Raw genomic sequence first — 21,159 nt, 5'->3', positions numbered from 1 at the left:
ATTAGAGATGCTCAGCTATGGATGACTATCCAGAGGTTTCATTCTTTGAGTTGTGTTGTTTTGCTGCCACTTTTATCGACAAACCTTTGAAGTTTGTTTGGAGATTTGCATAACGGCGAACCTGGTCAGAGTTTATGGCTGTTGAGTGGCCTACAATTAGAGTCTCCTGCTGTCTTATCTCTGCTTTAATTGTGAAATATACATTGATGTGCGGAAACAGCTCTACTGTACTAAATGCAAGAGTTTCAGGGGATGACAAGCTCTGCAAACCATCTTTTATCATCATGCATATCTCATTATTTGGCCCTATTTTCTATTTTATACAGGTCCATTAGCTAGCATTAGCCACAGTAGAGGGTAATTGACCATACCGGCCCACAAACAACTGTAGCTGCATTTTATCCATCCATCTCCCTCAGTTAAAACCAAAACAACAGTGTCATTCACACACACAGCTCCCTGTAATCAAAAACAGCATCTCCTTTGAACCAAATAAAATCACCAGGACTGCTTTTTTCAACCAAAACAAACACAGCTCGTCGACGCCCATCCCTCTTATTCTCTGTTGAGGAAACGCTCTGATCCAGGTCTTCATCGCATCCAGAACTGTCTACTGCAACAGCATCAGAAGATCCTAAATAAACTCCAGCACTCTGCTACTCCTCCACTGGCTCCCCATCCCACAACAGATCCATTAAGTGCTGCTGTATGGTTTGATTCTGCCTGTGTGATTACTATGTATCTGTATCCATCTCAGCTCTCCTCCCTCTCCTCCCTGGGCCTATTTGGTGGTGCTTGGTCCACCAGGTTCGGCTGGTTGGTCGGTCGTGGGCGGTCGAACAACTATTATCTATGTAAATATAAAAAAGAGTAAAGTCTATCTGAGCAGAGGATGAAGTCTCTCTCCCTCTGTGTTTGTTCACATAGCTGTGCATGCTTCTTAGTGCATGTTAGTGCATTTGAGTCTCTCCAGTTCAGCCTCAGGTTAACACTGTTAGGTCTGTCAGGACTGGTGCCATTGTTTGCACTGCTACCGCTGCTAGCCACCGGCACTGCTGTTACCATGTTGAGGACCTCTGAACCGCATTTCTTGTTTTTGTCTTTATTGACTAACTGGTTGACCAATTTGTTCAAATTTCACAGAAACTATGGAAGGAACGCAAATACGAAATAGAATACGAAATGCGTGAAATATTTGAGTATAATTCTGGACTTTATTGTTGCAGTCATAGGAGAAAATGTAGAAAAACTGTAAGACCACAGCAGTATCTTCATAATATGCATAATATTGCCTTGTTTTTTTAACATGATAGGTCATGTTTGACAATTTGAAAACAATATGTGTAACCAAATAGTTCATTATTGTTTAATATCTCTATGTTATCATAGAACATTTAAAAATCAAATAGAAATATGTATTGTCACATATACATTTCTCTTGTGAGAATATATTTTGCAAAGTATACAAAACAATATATATATATATATATGGCACAATGCAAAACAAACACATAATCGGTCCACATTGCACTGTTCTCGTATGATTGATCCAAATGCCCAGTGTGATTGGGTTGCTCAAACACATTAGCAGCCGATAGGCCGCCCCCTGCAGCCTCGCGGCCTGTCCCGTCCAATCCCTCTGCATGTTATGCAATGTGTCGCCCGTGTGGCTGGTGGCACTGCCCCCTGTCAGATCACTCTTTCCAGGCAAGCAGAGGAAGTCTGGGTCTGCAGGCGGGGGTAAGGGCACATATACTTTAATCGTTTTCCAGTCTTTCATAATTCTTTCCACGAGGACTTCTAAATGAGAGTGCAGACTCCTGATTGACCTCGTTGCACAAGCAAGACGCACAAGGATTGTTTGTATTTGCAATATGAGACTGTTGGTGTTTGCAGCACCTGTTGAGGATATTAAAGTCCACGCTATGGCTGCAATTGACTTGATCACGTGTGGTGAGGACAGCGCTCAATTATTAATGTGAATGATAGTTGTTGGTTAAAGTTGAAGGGTCTGCCTGGTGTGATTATTGACCGTTCAACTGGGTTGTCACGACTCTTCAACTCCTCCGGGAATTTAATTGGTTGGCGGGTCCCGCCCCCTTTCTGTTCGGGTCAACAAACGGGCAAACAGTTAAGACAGTAATGATTACTGTGACCTTTTGGATTCATCTAGATTCTAAATGATAAATATAGCAGACGGCATTGTACAGTACATTCTAAGTTTTGTGTGTGTGTGTGTGTGTGTGTGTGTGTATGTGTGTGTATGTATGTATATATATATATATATATATATATATATATATATATATATATATATATATATATATATATATATATATCCAAACCGAACAGAAGCACATCAGTGTGGACCGAATGAAGTTAAAGGTGCTTGATTTTAAATTGAGAGCATTAATCTCAGAGACTATACATAAGAAGTGGACATAGTCATCATGACGTCACCCATTGGTTTGCCGCTTTGAAGGCTCAAGTTCGGCGTTTTTGGCCGTGGTCATCTTGACATTTTGCAAACCAGTAAACGGAAGTGAACATATTTAGACTGTGGAGGAATGACAGCTACAGCTAATGTCCGTCGAGAGAATGCATGTTTAAGACACCTCCTCATTGGCTTCACTCGTCTGAAATGGAGGTTGCAGACTGGTTAATGAAGCAGCAAACGACTACCACTATTAAGTATAGTGGACTAATATCTCCCTGAGAAGAGAAGGAAGTCACTTTCCCTTTTATAATCTAAACTTCTCTGTGTTCTGTAGCCGATAGTGCAAGTGAGTCCCACTGGTTAGATAATCGTCTATCGCTGATGATGGCGTCAACATGGAAGTGTAGCACCCACCTGCTGGTTCTCCCTTAGGTTAACACTGTTGGCTTTGTCAACACTGCTGCTATTTTTTGTACTGTTAGCTGCTAGCCACAGGCTCAGCTGTCGCCATAGACACGCTCTGAATTTCGAATTGAGTACCTTTAATGGCCTCTTGGAGCTTTTAGTGCCCTCTAGCCGAAGAAAGATTTGAACTAATTAATTAATTTCAGTTACAAAAAACCTTCTGAGTATGAAAAATGATGTGCAGGAAGTGAACCTTAGTCCAACAAGCCATCGCTTGCAATATTGCATGTATTTTCTTATCATATGTGACATAAACCATTTACTTTGATTCTGTGTAAAATATGCCGCCTCTTCTAGAACACAGTGAGGCGTGAGGATGAAGATTGCAGTGATCGGACAGAGTCTGTTCGGCCAGGAGGTTTACAAGCAGCTGAGGAAGGACGGCCACACCATCGTAGGAGTCTTCACCATCCCTGATAAAGATGGCAAGGCTGATCCACTGGGTGAGAACTATGCTGACTAGTGCATGACTTTAGTACCAGTTCAAGTGAAATATTTCAGCTTGGGTCGGCAACATTGGAGAAACTAGCAAGAGTGTGGTAGATTAGCTCCGAAGCCACCCCCCCAAAATAAACATATGGAACATCAAGAACAAATATGGCTACTGTTAGCACTCACGGCTGCCAAGCTAGCAGTTTGTGGAAAACACTCTGGTGATGAGCAATCAGTGCACAAGCAGAGTGTCAGGTGGGTAGCTACACCGGGGGGTAGCCTGTCCAATCATTGCAGAGCATGATACATTGATTGTTGTCTAGTTGTAAAGGGAATTTCAACAAATATTTTTTTTAAAATTCAAAATGCATTGCCTACATTCGATAACGAGTTCTACGATGCCATTACACAACAATTATCGATTTATCTTGCTGCATCAACATTTTTATATACATGATTTCTTTTTTCTCATTGTAACTATACTGCTATTTTTAAAACACTGCATATATGTAATGAGTCCTATTTATTTATTTTTTAACAGATTAATTTACTTCCATTATCTTGTTTTAACTGGAGGAAAACCTTTCCAAGCATTGCAAAGAAAACCAACAAGAAAATAAATACATGTGGGGCTGTAGCAGCATCCTCGTAGTAAAAACAGAGAATTCATCATGTTCTGGATCATTTAACAGAAAAAGCTGATGTTATTCACAAATAAAGAATGTAGTGTATATATAATATTTGGAAAAAAAGTTGCCTTTTATTTTGTGATTTGCTTTGTCCTTTCTGACTTGGGCCGAAGAAGAAGCGAAATGCTTCCATAAATGTGCTTTTAAGCCAGGGGTTTGCTGGTGAGATTGTAGCCATACTCGGCTGCTCAAGCTCAGCTACCCTCACCAAAACACTGCTTGTATTAGAAGGTAAACAAGACCCACGTTTATTACGTCTGTTGCGTTCAAGGGAAGCCACAAGGAATGGACAGCCCACTGTAATATAATTGTTACACGCGATCATAACATTTAGAATTGAGTTTGAATAAAATGTGTTTTGATTGTCAGCGAGGTCAAATTACTGTTGTCTGACTGGAGTCTGGTGGCTTTAAACAGAGCATTTAGAATTGCTTGTTTCGGACATGATAATAATTTTCCATATCCCTGTTGTTTTTTATATATTATCTATTCAACACACATTTCAGAACATCGCGCCGGAAACGGGGCGACTATATGTTTCCATCACTGCCAATCGTAGCTGTAGGGCCAAGGTAGGTTTTTTGTCCAGTGGGAAAGGTCCAATATGTCAGCCCTGTGACGTGTCCGGGTTGTACCCCACCGAATGTCAGCTGGGATTGGCTCCAGTTTCTCGCGACCCTGTAAAGTATAATAGATGGATGGATAGATGAACACTGGTCAGCATGAGCTTATTGTGTTTTCAGATGGAGGTAGATTTTTTCAAATAAAATGTTGTATGGCACAATTTTGAGAGTTCCATTGTTCTTTTCTCCCACAGCAACTGAGGCGGAGAAGGACGGTGTCGCCGTCTTCAAGTTCCCCCGCTGGCGTGTGAAGGGCCAGGCCATCCCGGAGGTGGTGGCTCAGTACGAGGCCACTGGCGCCGAGCTTAACGTCCTGCCCTTCTGTTCCCAGTTCATCCCCATGGAGGTCATTGACCGGCCCAAGCACGGCTCCATCATCTACCACCCCTCCCTGCTGCCTCGGCACAGGGGGGCCTCAGCGATCAACTGGTGAGTCACGTGACGTCATTAGGTTGGGGTTGGCGTGGGGGCGACAGGCCCAGGTCTTTTACATGCGGTCTCTGACCCACAGGACGCTGATCCATGGTGACAAAAGGGGCGGGTTCACAGTGTTCTGGGCCGATGATGGACTGGACACTGGACCAATCCTGCTGCAGAGGGAGTGTGATGTTGAATGCGATGACACCGTCAACACAATCTACAAGAGATTTCTCTTCCCAGAGGGGGTCAAAGGCACAGTGAGTGATCATGGGGCAAGGCATTGTGGGTGCTCCCCTCCCCACTCCCCTAACATAACAAACAGCAGGATGTAAAGTCCATAAATATAGCAATGACATGAACTGCATTGTTTTGGTTCCAGGTGGATGCAGTGAGGCTGATCGCAGAAGGGAAGGCCCCGAGAATCACCCAGCCACAAGAGGGAGCCACATATGAGTGCATTCAGAAGAAAGACAATGCTAAGGTAATATACAATGACATCCAGCCAGATGTCCGGAAAAGATGTGTCTTTAGTTTGCGGTGGAAGATGTAGAGACTTTCTGCTGTCCTGTGTCATTGGGGAGCTCATTTCACCATTGAGGAGCCAGGACAGCAAACAGTCTTGGCGGAGCTACAAGATGATTGTCAAATGCCGAGCGGAGTGAACGGGCTGGGGTGTAAGGTTTGACCATGTCTTTGATGCGGACTGGACCTGATGTGTTCGCATCACAGTACGCAAGCACCAATGTTTTAAAGTGGATGCGGGCAGCCACTGGTAACCAGTGAAGGGAGCGGAGGAGCAGAGTAGTGTGGGTGAATTTAGTGAGGTTAAAGATCAGTCGAGCTGCTCCATTCTGGAAGATCTGCAGAGGTCGGATGGCACTAGCAGGTAGACCTGCCAGGAGGGAGTTACAGTAGTCTAGGCGTGAGATGACCAGAGTCTGGGCCAGAGTCTGGGCCAGAACCTGTGCCGCCTTCTGAGTGAGAAGGGGACGTATTCTCCTGATGTTGTAATGTTGGCAGTCAGGGAGAGTTGACTGTCGAGTGTCACACCGAGGTTCCAGGCAGTTGGTGTACAGAGAGAAGAGGAGGGGACCCAGGACGGAGCCTTGAGGGACCCCAGTAGTGAGAAGACAAGGTTCAGACACAGGTCCTCTCCAAGGGCGGTCGCTGATGTAGGATGAGAAAAGGGAGAGCGCAGAGCCTGAGATACCCAAGTCTTGGAGGGAGGAAATAACGATCTGGTGGTTCACTGTGTCAAATGCAGCAGAAAGGTCGAGAAGGATAAGGAGTAAAAAGTAAACATTGTAAACATGAGTTTATGGTCTCAATCTCTAGTTTTAAGTCTTCTTCAATGTGATAATTTGTGTTGTATATTACATGTTAAGACTTACTGACGGATTCCTTGACTGTTGGCAGATTGACTGGAACCAGTCTGCTGAGGTTCTGCACAACTGGATCCGAGGAAACGACAAAGTGCCTGGTGCCTGGGCAGAGGTTGATGGACAGGTAACGCAGCATCAGAAACAACAGAAACTAATGCAAGTCCCAATGTTTTAATACGGTACGTATTAATACACCGTTTATCTATTTAGAAGCTGATAAAAATAAAATAGGTTGGGATTTTGGCTTCTGTCAAACAACACACACACACACACACACCCTAACACAATTACATTTCTAATGCCAGTAGCATGTGTTGAGTTGTATTAGACCTTGTCCTCACCAGTGTCTCTCTTCCTGTAGAAAGTGACTTTCTACGGCTCCACTCTAGTGGATAACGGCACCGCGGCTAATGGTCAGCCCCTGGAGATCCCCGGAGCCAGCCTCCCCGGCATCGTCACCAAGGCAGGCCTGGTGCTGTTTGGCAACGACGGCAAGCCGGTAAGTCAACGACGATCTTTGTCCTCTTCTTCTACGAAGTTTACGGCAGCTTTTATCCGTAGGGTCGCGTTACTCCCATTACTTTAGTGTATTGTGATGATTCCATGAAGTAAATCCTGACATTTTCTGGACGAACCTGGTGTGTGACTGACTCGCTGTTTGGTTAATTCAATCCAAAGTAAACACACTTAGGGTTAGGTGTTTGCATATCTCAGCTCTGTGACAAGGACCTGACACTGCAGAACCAGTATCATCTGTTACTGGATAAAAACCTGCACATAGGGTTGGACCATATTGGAGATAAAATCGCAACGTGAAAAAAAATGCAACGTACCTGTTTACCGTAATAATACTGAATTGTAAACTTGTAAACCGGTCTTTAGTTTATTAATTATTATTATTTATTTTTCTGTAATTTTTCATGTAAAATGTTTTCCAGTTTGGGATTTATGGGGTTTACATTTCTTTAATTGCACTTCGAATGTAACGTGCAAAATGCATGCTTTTTCCTCCCACTTTTATTTATTTTATCTGTAGAGGGAAGATTTTAAGTTTTATTTTTTAAGTGTACAGCACTTTGAGCTACATAATCTATATGAAATGTGCTATATAAATGAAGATTCTTATTTTTATTCTATTTATTTATTTTTTTGTAGGTTGTCAGACATTTATAACCTACATCTAGGGTACAAAACAGTTTACCACATCAGATCACGACAGGTCCTTGAAGTGGATTAAAATGACCTTTTAAACGAATGTCAGCACACTGAAAGGGTTTAATTCATTTCTATTAACTCTGAAATAGACCACTGCTAATGACAATAAGGTTTTTTATACATCGAATGTAAAGCTTATCTCGAGGTGAAACCGGTTGTGTCATCATGGTCATGTCATGTTCTCTGTGCCTCCGCAGCTGTTGGTGAAGAACCTTCAGTTTGAGGATGGGAAGATGATCGCTGCGGCGCAGTACTTCCGCTCGGGGAGCAGTGCTGCCGTGGAGCTCACGGAGGAGGAGAGGACCTTCGCTGAGCAGATGAGGGTAGGGTAGTGGAAAAAAAAATAAAAGTGTAATTGTCCACTTAAAAAATGTCCCGGGTTGACCTTGGACGATGTTTCCTCACAGGCGGTGTGGCAGAGCATTCTGAGTAATGTCAGTCACATTGAAGACTCCACTGATTTCTTCAAGTCCGGCGCTGCTTCCATGGACGTGGTCAGGTAATGACGCTGACAGGTGGATTTATCGGCGTAAAAACAGTCAAAAATGCATTTTCCTAACCACTAGCAACCCGGGAAGACTATGGAACTATGGGAATCTGCGGCTTAATTTCTAATTGCTAAATGTCACCTAGGACCAGCTAATTCACCCATCCTATTTAAAAAGTCTGTCTTTGACTCTCTCTCAGCCGTCACGTCCCCACTATAAGTGGCCTGTTGGTGGTGATGTCATTGTGATGCACTTCGAGAGTTCTCCCCCCACCACTCACCCGCCCACACCCACACCTCTCATACCGATTAGATAAAGCATGCCCTATCCTATTAGAAACATCAGACATCCATCCATCCATCCATTATCACCCGCTTATCCGAGGTCGGGTCGCGGTGGCAGCAGGTTCAGCAGGCCGACCCAGGCTTCCCTCTCACCCGCAACACTTTCCAGCTCATTCTGGGGGATCCCGAGGCGTTCCAAGGCCAGCCGGGAGATATAATCCCTCCAGCGTGTCCTCGGTCTTCCCCGGGGCCTCCTACCAGTTGGACGTGCCCGGAAAACCTCTAATGGGAGGCGTCCAGGAGGCATCCTGACTAGATGCCCGAACCACCTCAGCTGACTCCTTTCGACACGAAGGAGCAGCGACTCGACTCCAAGCCTGATGTCCGAGCTCCTTACCCTATCTCTAAGGCTGAGCCCGGCCACCCTACGGAGGAAGCTCATTTCGGCCGCTTGTATCCGAGAACATCAAACAGTTCTATGTAACATTTTCTCCAATTTGCTACACCAAACATCTTGCTCCTCCCGGTTGCGTCCTGATTTCAAACATGCTGGTAACACACAGTGGGTAATAAATTACCTTAAAAAAAATATATATACATATTTTGTGTTTTTTCGCTATTTTTTTCTTTAAACCTCGTATTCTTTTCTCTCATCTATTCAATCATATGAACAGTTTATGTACAGTTTTGTTGATTTGTTGTTGAAAAATCACACGAATAAATCAAACACATACTGTATATTTAAAAAAAGAAGTATCAACATTGCACATCAGTGTTTTAGTATTATCATTGTGAGCATGCTGACATTAGCATTTAGCTCAAAGCACCGCTGTGTCTGTGGCGGTTTGTATGAAAAACATTACCGCTAAGAATGCCAGGGCAATGCAGTAGAGGCCATATTATATATATATATATATATATATATATATATATATATATATATATATATATATATATATATATATATATATAGTTTAATTTGTTCAGGGTCAATTCACCGCATCAAGAAACTCAGATGAATTTTCCTTCTCCTCCAGGCTTGTGGAGGAGGTGAAGCTGCGGGCTGGTAGCTGCCAGCTGCAGAACGAGGACGTTTACATGAACTGCACCTTCCGGGATTTCATCCAGATGTGCGTGAGGAAACTGCGAGGGGAGGACGACGAGGAGGAACTGATCGTAGACTATGTGAGTGGCTGTTACCGGATTGTGCTTGTTCCCAATGGGCCCTCGGAAAGACCATGAGTTTACTTTCCTGCGCACTGTTTAACCTCTTAGGTGGAGAAGAACACCAACAACATGACCATAAAGATGCCTCACCAGCTGTTCATTAATGGAGAGTTTGTCGACGCAGAGGGAGGGAAGACGTACAAGACCATCAACCCCACGGACGGCACGGTAAGGAAGACGTTATTAATATTACTTTTAGTACTATCGAGAGCACTTTACATCCCAAAATTGTGTCTTTCATTAAATAATTTATTTTTATTTTTAAGGCTTAAAAAATATATATTTTTTGTTTCTGGTGTTGGTGGCTTCAGCTGTTTATAGGTTGCTAGGTTACGGGTATTAGCAGATGAAATATTGTTAGATTCTAGCACTCGTTAGAACAATATTAAGTGCTAATACTTTTGATATAATGCAGGTTTTACAGAATTAGTCAAGTCTCCATCAGCAGTTTTCAAATTGTACGGCTTTGTGACTTCACATCCCGCGTCCGTCTGCCCTGCAGGCCATCTGTGACGTGTCCCTGGCCCAGATAAGTGACGTGGACAAGGCAGTGGCTGCTGCCAAGGAGGCCTTTGAAGAAGGAGAGTGGGGCAGAATGAACCCCAGAGACAGAGGCCGACTCATCTACAAGTCAGTGCTCTTGTTGTTACAACTTAACTCTTTAAGTCAGGGGTTTTCAAAGAAAATGTCCAAGAAATGGAAAAAAGTCTGCTAGCTAGCAAAAAAAAAGAAACCTCCGGTTCTGAAGAGTGAAACCAATGCTTAAATGTCTTAAACCAGCATTCTCTCTACTGTCCATCAGGGGCCGACTCCTCTGATTGTATAGACGTTTATGAACCAATTACTCTACTTCTCACTTGATTTATTCCCTCAGTAAACATTGTAAACATGAGTTTATGGTCTCAATCTCTAGTTTCAAGTCTTCGTCAATACAGCATGATGTTCATTTAGTAAATTATGCCCCCCCCCCCACCACCACCTGCCACCTACAGGCTGGCTGACCTGATGGAGGAGCACCAGGAGGAGCTGGCCACCATCGAAGCGATCGACTCTGGTGCTGTTTACACCCTGGCCCTGAAGACTCACGTGGGCATGTCCATTCAGACCTTCCGCTACTTCGCTGGCTGGTGTGACAAGATCCAAGTAAGACCTCCGCTTTTAGTGTCACTCGTGGAATGAGATCAGACTTCCTTTGAACTCCTAAAACCACCAGATGACCGCCGTGCATTGCCAGTCAGCAATATGATATCAATAAATACAATAAATAATATCCTCTTTTCACAGGGCAGCACCATTCCCATCAACCAGGCCAGGCCCAATCGTAACCTCACCTTCACCAAGAAGGAGCCAATAGGGTGAGAGAATAGATGTTGACACGCATATCTTGAGCAGGTAGAAGATGATTAACATTCAGGGGTTAAAGTGGGCCAAAGCGATACGGCACCTTCCATTTAAAGAGTAAATCAAACTGATCTTCAGAGCAGATTTTATTTTCTTTGTGTGCAGCAGCCTGCTGTTCCTTCCAGCTCATGCCATCAATCAATCAATGTAGATTTGGTTAAGTTCAAAACACACAGGTACAGCAGGATATGTGTGTGATTCACACAGGTGTCCATGCAGATGACACTGCACTAATTGTGACAAAAATAGACGTATAGAAGTGGAAAAAAGAAAACGCGGGACTCTGAGAGTAATGGTGGTTCCAAAGTGCCCCTATATTATTTATTTTGGAACACCCTTCTGCTCTCCCCCTCTAACTGAGGTAAGACATTTGATCAAATAGAAGCATATCTGCTTCCCCTCATAGTCGCCCCATACGTCCCCCACCTGCCAAATCCCACTTTAACCCCTCATTCCATTAAAATTGTAGAGGCACTACCTGACATTTTTGTTTGCTGTAAAACAGTAATCGGAAGCAAAATGAGTCCATTCAGCACCTACAGGTGTTTCCTTGAATCACAAAGTCATCCCAGTGGTGTTCTTCCCTTTCGTTCCTCTCAGAGTTTGTGCCATCGTGATTCCCTGGAACTACCCGCTGATGATGCTGGCGTGGAAGACAGCGGCCTGCCTGTCGGCCGGAAACACCATGGTCCTCAAACCCGCTCAGGTCAGCCTCCGACCACACAGGGCTCAATGTGAAGTAGAATCTGCAGCCATGCTCACAGCTAGGCTCCACGTAGGCACAGCAGTGATTTGAGCTAAATGCTAACATGCTGTTGTTAAACAGGTGTGATGTTTACCATGTCTTATTTTTGCATGCTAAGATTTATGTTATTTTCACTTTTGCAGGTATTTGGTCGTTAACTTCATTTTGACCTGAAAAGCAAAGCATCTTGTCCCCCACTCGTGAGTGTCTGCTGCTTAAAAAAAAATAATATTAATTTTGTTCCCAGGTGACTCCACTGACAGCACTAAAGTTTGCAGAGTTGGCGGCGAGGGCGGGATTGCCCAAAGGAGTGATTAACATTCTGCCTGGATCAGGTAGGAACAGACAACATCGTGCCACATGATGAAGAATGGGACAAAACAAAAACAACAACACAACAGCTGTCGTGCTTTTTCTACTTTTGAGGACAACAAACCACAGCAACAACACAACTATTCTCTGGGCAACATGGCTGACATCGTAGCCTAACATCAAAAACACAAGTCTTGTAAATGTAACATTTCCGCTCATTGCATCTGCGTCCTCCGAGTCTACAAATGCTGTTGTGTTAAAGTGAAGCCACGGGTTGTTGCACTCCCCCTCCCCCACTCCATTGCATTCACTTCACAACAAGTGGTTGCCAGTTAGGTCAAGGATGTGAGTAGGAGAGTGCGACTTTACTTATAGCATGGCTTTGTTGTGCATGGAGTGGTTTGACTGAACCGGGCGGAGACTCATGAAGGTGACAGACTTCAAGAGAGTAGTGTTAGCTCACCCCATGTTCTGCCCAGTCCCTTTAATAAAAGAGATGACCCGAGAACAACAGCTCATTACTTGAAGTTCTGAGCATATCCTGAAACATGAAGAATAGGGTCCATTTTGAAAAAGACCAGAGTTACCTTTAGCCTAATGAAGCTATACTGTTGTTATTAACCCTCCTCCTTCTCTTCCAGGTGCTCTAGTGGGTCAGCGCATGTCCGACCACCCTGACGTCCGTAAACTGGGCTTCACAGGATCCACTGAAATTGGTAAACACATCATGAAGAGGTGAGAGTCAAAAGCAGCTCTTTTTTCTACAAAACTCTCAAACTAAACACAACATCCCCGCTCATCGCATCTGCGTCCTCCTCCATCTGCAGCTGCGCAGTCAGCAACGTGAAGAAAGTTTCTCTGGAGCTGGGAGGGAAATCCCCTCTGATCATCTTCGCTGACTGTGACATGGACAAGGCCGTGCGCATGGTAAGTCTGTACGAGGGAGCACATTGTTGGTCATTTTGCGCACGTTTAAATGAGGTAAAACCCTCTATGTGTTTCAGGGCATGAGCTCAGTGTTCTTCAACAAGGGAGAGAACTGCATCGCGGCTGGCAGGCTGTTTGTGGAAGAAACCATCCATGACCAGTTTGTGAAAAAAGTGGTACGTGTCTTTTGATCTCACCCTGGCTGATGTGGCTCTGTTTCTCTGAACAGCCAGATAAAAACGTGACAGTACAGATCTTTATTTTCGTGGTTTTCATTTCTCTCAGGTTGATGAGATCAAGAAGATGAAGATCGGTGATCCGCTGGACCGCTCCACTGACCACGGCCCTCAGAACCACAAAGCCCACCTGGACAAACTGGTGGAGTACTGTCAGACCGGCATCAAGGAGGGGGCCACTCTGGTCTGTGGCGGCAAACAGGTGCAGCGGCCAGGTGAGGCAACGCTGTCTGCACTGCAGCGCGATGACGTAGCGAGTCTCGGATATCAACCGGTCCGTGTGGTCCACCTTTGATGCGACGCCGACGGTGCAGATCAGCCTATTCCATAACCCTTTTCTCATGTAGGTTCTGTACTGTGCTGTCTTGCTATATGTCCGCTTCCAGGTTTTTTCTTTGAGCCCACGGTGTTTTCTGATGTCCAGGACCACATGTATATCGCTATCGAGGAGTCGTTCGGCCCCGTTATGATCCTCTCCACGTTCAAGAGCGGGTGAGGCTGATTCAAGACCACTTACTAACTCGTATCCCCGTTTTGTCATGTTTACTGCAAAAAAAGTTCACAATTCAACTTGTTCTCACTCCCAACTCGTCAAATACCAACGCTCGGACAGTGGCCCTCGGCGTCTGATACCGAGGCACCCTTCAGTGTTAGTGTGAGACGCACCAGGCTTTCAATGGACTCCCATCTGCGTCAACATAGCATAGCATATAGCAAACATATGTTTATTTTGACAAGACAATAGGCAGGAAACCGACACGTCTTACAAAACACATAGGAAACTGTTGCTAGTGTATAGGGCCACCGACCAAGCTGCGGTATTTGGCGAGTTGGGAGTGAGAATGTGAAAGCCTTATCCTGTCTTTCCTCTCTGTCTCCCTGCCTCAGTGAGGTGGACGATGTCCTGAGAAGGGCCAACGCGACAGAGTACGGCCTTGCGTCTGGCGTTTTCACGCGGGACATCAGCAAAGCTCTGTACGTCAGTGAAAAGCTCAACGCCGGCACGGTTTTTGTCAACACCTACAACAAGACTGATGTGGCCTCGCCTTTCGGAGGCTTCAAACAGTCTGGCTTTGGCAAAGACTTGGGTAAGAAAAACTGTTGCTGTTGCTGTTGCTGCGTAGCTGTCGTTCGTTTATTAATGTACTGTAATAGAATGGGCACTGCAGTTAAAGTGAAGGAATTAAAGAAGCATTTAGGCCAGGGTTGCAGTAACACTTGGACTAGGTAACAAAATCTGTCTGCCAGTATCTCTAAAGTTCACTGATAAACACATTATATGTTGTTTGTTTAATATTATTCTGTGCATGCGGCTGTCTGCACCGGCTCAGCCAAAAACAGTGGCTGCTAACAGCTAACTAGCTCTCCTCTTGTCGACATAAGAAGAAGCGCTCCATTCAGTTTGTCATTTGCTCAGCGATAGTTTGCCTTACCAACGCATGCAAATAAGGAGAGGAACAATTTGCGTAGTGGAAACACAAGTCCAAACTGAAGCAGTAGTTGATCACTTGCGCCCCCCTACCGGTCAGCAGTCAATAACGGTATAGAACAGTTAATAAAATGTGTTTTTCAAAATGGTCAATCACTGAAACAAGGAGAGGTCCGTGAGCATACAGTGATAAATAAGCACGAAAGATATTGGTCCAGTAGTATGTGAGATTAGCTGTGGACAGACACACACGTGTGACTGAATACATAACCTTCTGACGAACGTATTGATATCACGTACCTTAGGCACACATGCGTCTTGATTAACATTCTTAGTTTCATTTTGTATCGTAAGTTATAGCCCCGCTCAGTTCCTGAATGTCTGTTTTACCGATTGTAACTGTAATGTTGAAATTCAATAAACCCAACAAAGAGCTCCACTCTTTTCTGGGATAGATCACATCCTGTCCACCAGGAATCTTCCAAGGGATCAGAAATATAAAAGCGTTTATTTAACCGGCTATACATGACAATGCAACACAACTGTGTTTGGCTATTCAACTGTATTTTCCAACAACTGTCTACACAAATCTCCATATTATCTTTCTCCTTGCTGCTGGTGTTCTGAAGCTCGGCAGCCAATAAGGAACGGGGATATGTAAACGGCTGATGTTTTAACCTCAACGCCTTTTTAAGAAGATAGTTCCACATTCTGTTTTAGAATTTGTGCTCAAATTTGTGGAAATTAATATCCATACTTACAGTCAATGTCTGTGTTACTCCGACAGGACAAGAGGCTCTCAACGAATACCTGAAGACGAAGGCAGTCACCATTGAGTATTAGGTCAAATCACAGGAGGAAGAGGCGGCGAGGCGGCGAGGCGGCAGCTTCCTGCTGCCTGAGGCAAAGGCATGTGTGGACACTGACCGAGCGGAGACATGCAGCGGGATGGATAGGGTCATGTGGATGATAGAGTGACCTCAGACCTTTTTAGTTTCTCACTAGTGACGACTGACTAATAAAACTGTATGTGCCTTAACATGTTAAATTTGTCTTCACGCCGAGCCATGCTGTAGAAAGTATTGGCCGGAACTATGCAAATCGAATGAAGAAGTGACCTCTAAGGCTGTTTTGTAATCAATGTGATTGAGTTACCAACATTTTTTCACAGATTGCATTCATTTCTAATATGGCTTACATTAGGTCAGAAAAGTCTACAAATTTAGCATTTCTAATAAGAATGTTTTTGGTTATCAATGAAAACTGCTGAGCACCATCCCTGCTGTGTCCCTCTTTTTTTCTGGTTGTGTTGGTACATCTCTTTGTTTAACTTCATGATGCAGTTTAATTTAGATAAAAACCCATCAGTGTTAACATGAGCAGCATGTATGTGTGCAGGCAACATGTATGTTCATACAAACCCAGGGATCCCATGCATCCTGGAAAACCTGGAGAAGAGTTTGAAGTTTTGAAGACAATTTTCCAGTCATTGAAAACACATGGGACATGAGAGAATTTATAAAACACTCCTTTCTTCCCTACTTTTCTTTTGTACAATATACATTTGTACAATATAAAATATGTCAGTAAGTAAGCGTTCACATGTATTAGAAAAGGCGGTGGCTAAAAAGTGGCTAAATGAGTCTTCTAAATGTTTTAATGCCTGCTAGTCCACCTTTACAGCCTTGCATATACTCAAAGTCATGCGGCTGGTATAGTTGGTCAGTGTCCTGCATTTTGGGTTCTCACTCACTGATCATAACACATTTAAAAACACATCCTGAAAGTATTAAGTAAACTTATGATGTACTCATAGTATTTCTGTTAAATACTGAACAATTTTTAGATATACTTATTAGTACCAGAAATGTTATATAATTGTACTCATTTGCTTTTGTGATAATGGCCGGTATGCGTCATGTGATTTGCCTTTCAAGGTGCAACATATTTAGTTTTTAAAAAACAAGCAAATTCAACAAATTAACTATAAAGAATGTGAAGTAGTACCAGCTTTGACGTTATGCCAAATACATCTCTGACATATATTGCGATCCAGCAAAGTCAGGCCGTCCTGTAAAAAAGACTTGTAGCTCCGGAGGTGATAGTGAGTCTCCAGTCTGTCCTCAGTCCAACATCAGAGGACGAAGACGTAGAGCAGCTCCATGGTCGGGGTACGTTTATAGAGTTATTTTTATTGGATACAATTCCAAAGGTGCAAAAACCAGAACACGGCTGGCACTCTTGACCGGTTCTCAGAGTTTCAGCAGTTGTTATTAGTAATTAGTTCATAGTTCTTTTTTTCTTTAACTGATTACTTGAGATTGTATGGAACTAGTCGTGGAGGTGAAATGCTCATGTCACCTGTGTGCTTATGTCTATGGACCAGGTGTATTTCATGTAGCACCTTTAAGTTGATTGACCTCTTTTTTCATTTTTCTTACCACTATTTTTGCAAAATCAAATACCCATTATCGGTATTGTTAGCTCCTTGTTAAAAATGTTACAAAAAGTATCGGTAGCATATCGATTAAAATGCAGGTACCTTTTAAACGTGCTTTTGGTTGTAGGAAATACAGGTTGCAGTATGAAAAGATGAATAAAGATCATACATGTGTTTTCCTCTATTTATTTCAGAGACGTTCTTCTAACCTAAACGACTTATTGAACGCGTCCCACCGGGTAGAGCGTCACACAGAACGGCGCTGCGCTGCCCTCTGCTGGACGGCATCTGAATCGTCAATCAAGCTGATGTGTTTTTCATTATTAAAAAAAACACGATGGGAGCTGTTGGCTTAGAGCATACCGCCCGCCCCGCCCCCTCGCTACTTACTATGATCACGTCGCCGTGTTTCCCGTGTTTCGCGTGAACACCCCCCTCCTCCCCACTCCCACGCGCTCTTTTTTTCTGGGTGCCTTCTGTGAGCTTTAGGATGGGCACAATACTGCAGGAGCGGGTACCACAACAATGCCCGGAGAGCCGGGTCTCCGTCAGGGACAAGGAGTGGAAGAAGAAGGCGGCGTGGAGCAACAGCAGGCCTAGTGTGGCCAGGTAGCGCGAGCTTCAGATGTTCATTTCTTACTATGCACGTAAATGATGCTCTCGTGCCTCTCCGTCGCTCGCGTGTCCGCGCTTTGATCTCCAAAACGCCGCTTGGATTCGCTCGTCGTCTGTGTGATTATGATGAGAGAACCGTCGCGTCTACACCGCAAATACCGGGATATACGTAACGTATTGGGTTAATTGGTTGTGTGTAATATTTAATTATTATTTTCTTATCTTTTTTTTCAAGCACCAAAATGGGCAGGCGGCAGTCACAAAGGAAGTCACTGCAGCCGCAGCACACGCTGCCGAGTCAAGAAAATAACAGTGAGAAGGTGAGCGTGAGTTAGAGCCGAGAAGAGTCGATTAGACCGTCACAGAAATTAATCGGCAACCGTTTTAATAATCTATTATTTATTGGCCAAACATTTGCTGAAGAGCATCTCGGATGTGTGTTTCTCTGCTTTAGAGAATTGAAATCACTCTAAATTAAATATGAACTTTTTAACTTTGGGTCAAACAAAGCAACTAGTTCGAAGACATCTCAAGTTCTGGGAAATGTTGTAAACAATTTTCTAGTGTTTTATCCATTAAGTCTGATTAATCAACAGTGAAACAGTTGCAGCATTACTGTGAAGTAAAGATGTGTTTTAAAGGTGAAATATGTATTGCCTAGTGTAGCCTCTTCACATTATGTTTATATATATATATATATATATATATATATATATATATATATATATATATATATATATATATATATATATATATATATATATAAAACATACTAAACTAGCATCACAGATTAAAAGTAGATTTAAATACATTATTTGTAGGTGCTGAATTCTGGATGTATTGTAGTTTGTTAATTTTGGTAGATGTGCCGTACCAATGATGTTACAGTAGATATTATATATATAAAAGAAGTAAACGTAGTTGGTTTTGTGGACTGCCGTTTTAAAGCCTTGAGTTCCACGCTTTGGCTGTCGCCATCTCAACTTTTTGCAACCAGAGAACGGAATTGAACATATTTGCACTATGGAGGAGTGACAACTGTACGGCTCTGGTAGCTGCTTGTCAATCACTGTGGCCCCGCCCTAAAGCATACTTTGCTTTACGGTCTATTTGACTCTAAATGGACCATCATTTACTAAATGAACATCATGCTGTATAGAATTGACACTATAGATTGAGACCATAAACACATGTTTACAATGTTTAGCTATCCATCAAGTGAGAAGTAGTCATTTTCTCAGACTTCTTTACAACCATAGGAGTCGCCCCCTGCTGGATATTAGAGAGAATGCATGTTTAAGACATGACTCAGAACCGGAGGTTGCCGCCTGGTTTTAAACTAACATTCTGGCCACATGTCGCACCTTTTTAAAGAATGTATTAGTGATAAGATGTAAACGTGTGCAGGCTTAACTGTGTCTGTTTGTGATCACAGAAGCTGCAGCAAAGAAGAAAGCAGAAACCTAACACCCCCTCGACCAAACGCGTTACATCTCAACACAGGTGAGATTGCTGTTTTATGCAATTGGTGTGCCATTCTGTGCTGCCTGGGAGCAAATATAGTATAATCAGCTTTTCTCTCTAGTGCTCAGGGAACCTCAGAGCCAAAGTCCCGCCCACTGTCCCCCGCAGAGGACAGGATGGAGCTGAAGGTGTGGCCGGCTGCTCAGCACTGCGGCCTCAGGGAACACAAGCACGGCGGTTTGAGAAGGAGCAGACACACACCGGCCTTTCCCTGCCACCGCCTGCCTTGTTTGAGTCCTGGTCCACATGAGACGCCATCCCAAATCCCAGAGGTAGGAAGCCCGGGCGGCCATGAAGAGGGGGACAGTGACACCGACCTCTCTGAGTTGGAGAAACTTCCTGCGTCGCCCTGTCGTCGGGTACCTCCACAGCTCCAGCTGAGGCCGGAGCTCATCGAGGACGACGACTGCTCTTCTTGCAGCCGTGGACCCAGAGGACACACCCACGGTCGTTTGGACTTCCCAGACTTCCTCCCTCCGCCTTTCAACTCCTGGAGCCTCAGTCAGTTGGCTGTCTTCTACAACACAGAGGGTCGTGGGGCCCCTCGGCCCCAGCCCGTGGGCCCTTTGGAAAGGTACCTGGAAAGGATGCTTCAGCTGGAGTGGCGCCAGATTCAGACTGTCCAGGATGAGGGCAGGACGCCGTCGGTGTCGGACGGCGTATCCAGCTGCCACAAGTTGCCTGCTGCCGCCGCCTCGTCACGCCTCAGCTCTCCGAAGTGCATCCTCCAGTGTCAACGTGCCTTCCCCCTCACCTTCCTCTCCACTCTGGCCAGTCACTGCGCCCTGCTCTCCGGCTGCGCTTGCACCCTCTGCCGCATCCGCTACTGCGCCTGCAGCATGTCGCCATCGTGCTGCCGCTCCACCCGCCAGTCCAGACTGAGTCCCACACCGGAGCGCGGCAGGGGCCCTGCGTCGCTCCCCAAGAGGAGCTACAGCGAGAGCCGGGTGCACTCAACGGAGAGGAGCTCTGGGGCCCGAGCTCAGAGGTTCGGCAGCCCCGCAAGGACCAACAGCCACCTGAAGAGAATGCAGGCCTCGGGAAACATCCGCAACCCTGTGCACGGTGCTAACGCGAAACCTCAGTCCACTGCCAGAGACTCGAGTGTCGGGGACTGCTTGGGAGCGTGGGGAGGCGTGTCAGACTACAGGCCCGGGGGGTTTCGGAGGAGAAGTGGCTCTGAGCAGAGAAGAGGTGGATCCGAGAGACAACAAGGTGCTGCGGAGAAAAAACGAAGCGGCTCCGAGTGTAGAAGAGGGGAAGCCGAGCGGAGGAGAATAGATGAGATCAGGGAATGGGAAATAAAACCAGATGCCGTCACTGCAATAATGGACAATTTATCTGGGTCCAAGAATTGTCCAATAAACAGACCGAAACAGGTTGAATTTGTCACATAGTAGCAAGCTGAGGGCTATAAGTGCAATCGGTTTGCCATCAGTCATGTTTACTATTTAATTATGAATGTATATCTTCTATATATTTTTCTTATTTGACCAAGCTGTGACAAAGTGCAGCAAGATCGTAAATGTACTTTTTCTATTTTGAGTGGATGTTTTTTTTTGTTGCCATTTACAGTTGAATTATGAAATGTAATCCAACGCTGTGATTGCAGTCAAATAAGCTAATGCGACTGTGGATGTTTACATGCATTATCCATCATACATACAATAAATCCTTTGAGCATGTGGATATTTATTTTAGTTTTACATATAAATCAACTCTGCAATACACATTGTATATATTTGTATGCAGGAGTTTTCAACACCACTAGCCCAAAAGAAATAACTGCATAATAAACGTAATTAAAGTTTACACCAATTGTAATTGAAGGGTTTGATCCTTTGTAAGTCATTGTACATGTGTGGTAA

At 44.3% G+C, this 21,159-nt stretch overlaps 2 protein-coding genes across 2 annotated transcripts; both read left to right on the top strand.

Annotated features, from left to right (window-relative positions):
• Positions 1-1,669: 1,669 nt before the first annotated feature.
• Positions 1,670-15,990, top strand: aldh1l1 (aldehyde dehydrogenase 1 family, member L1). Its single transcript, XM_034532473.1, has 23 exons — positions 1,670-1,740; positions 3,200-3,345; positions 4,841-5,075; positions 5,158-5,323; positions 5,446-5,547; positions 6,483-6,572; positions 6,810-6,947; positions 7,861-7,986; positions 8,071-8,162; positions 9,473-9,620; positions 9,711-9,830; positions 10,165-10,292; positions 10,655-10,805; positions 10,947-11,017; positions 11,664-11,769; positions 12,056-12,143; positions 12,762-12,855; positions 12,948-13,047; positions 13,125-13,223; positions 13,333-13,498; positions 13,670-13,775; positions 14,172-14,371; positions 15,500-15,990. The coding sequence occupies exons 2-23, from the start codon at positions 3,219-3,221 to the stop codon at positions 15,553-15,555; spliced, it is 2,709 nt and encodes a 902-aa protein (XP_034388364.1). The 5' UTR covers positions 1,670-1,740; positions 3,200-3,218; the 3' UTR covers positions 15,556-15,990.
• Positions 15,991-17,569: 1,579 nt separating this feature from the next.
• Positions 17,570-21,113, top strand: LOC117731089. Its single transcript, XM_034533239.1, has 4 exons — positions 17,570-17,761; positions 18,003-18,087; positions 19,203-19,270; positions 19,353-21,113. Exons 1-4 carry the CDS (start codon positions 17,643-17,645, stop codon positions 20,686-20,688), a joined length of 1,608 nt encoding a protein of 535 aa, XP_034389130.1. The 5' UTR covers positions 17,570-17,642; the 3' UTR covers positions 20,689-21,113.
• The last annotated feature ends 46 nt before the right edge of the window (positions 21,114-21,159 follow it).

This window comes from Cyclopterus lumpus, chromosome 5 (assembly GCF_009769545.1).
Source record: "Cyclopterus lumpus isolate fCycLum1 chromosome 5, fCycLum1.pri, whole genome shotgun sequence".
Lineage (NCBI taxonomy): Eukaryota > Metazoa > Chordata > Actinopteri > Perciformes > Cyclopteridae > Cyclopterus > Cyclopterus lumpus.
Note: the sequence above shows the minus strand (reverse complement) of the source record. Positions and strands in the feature narration are given on the sequence as shown.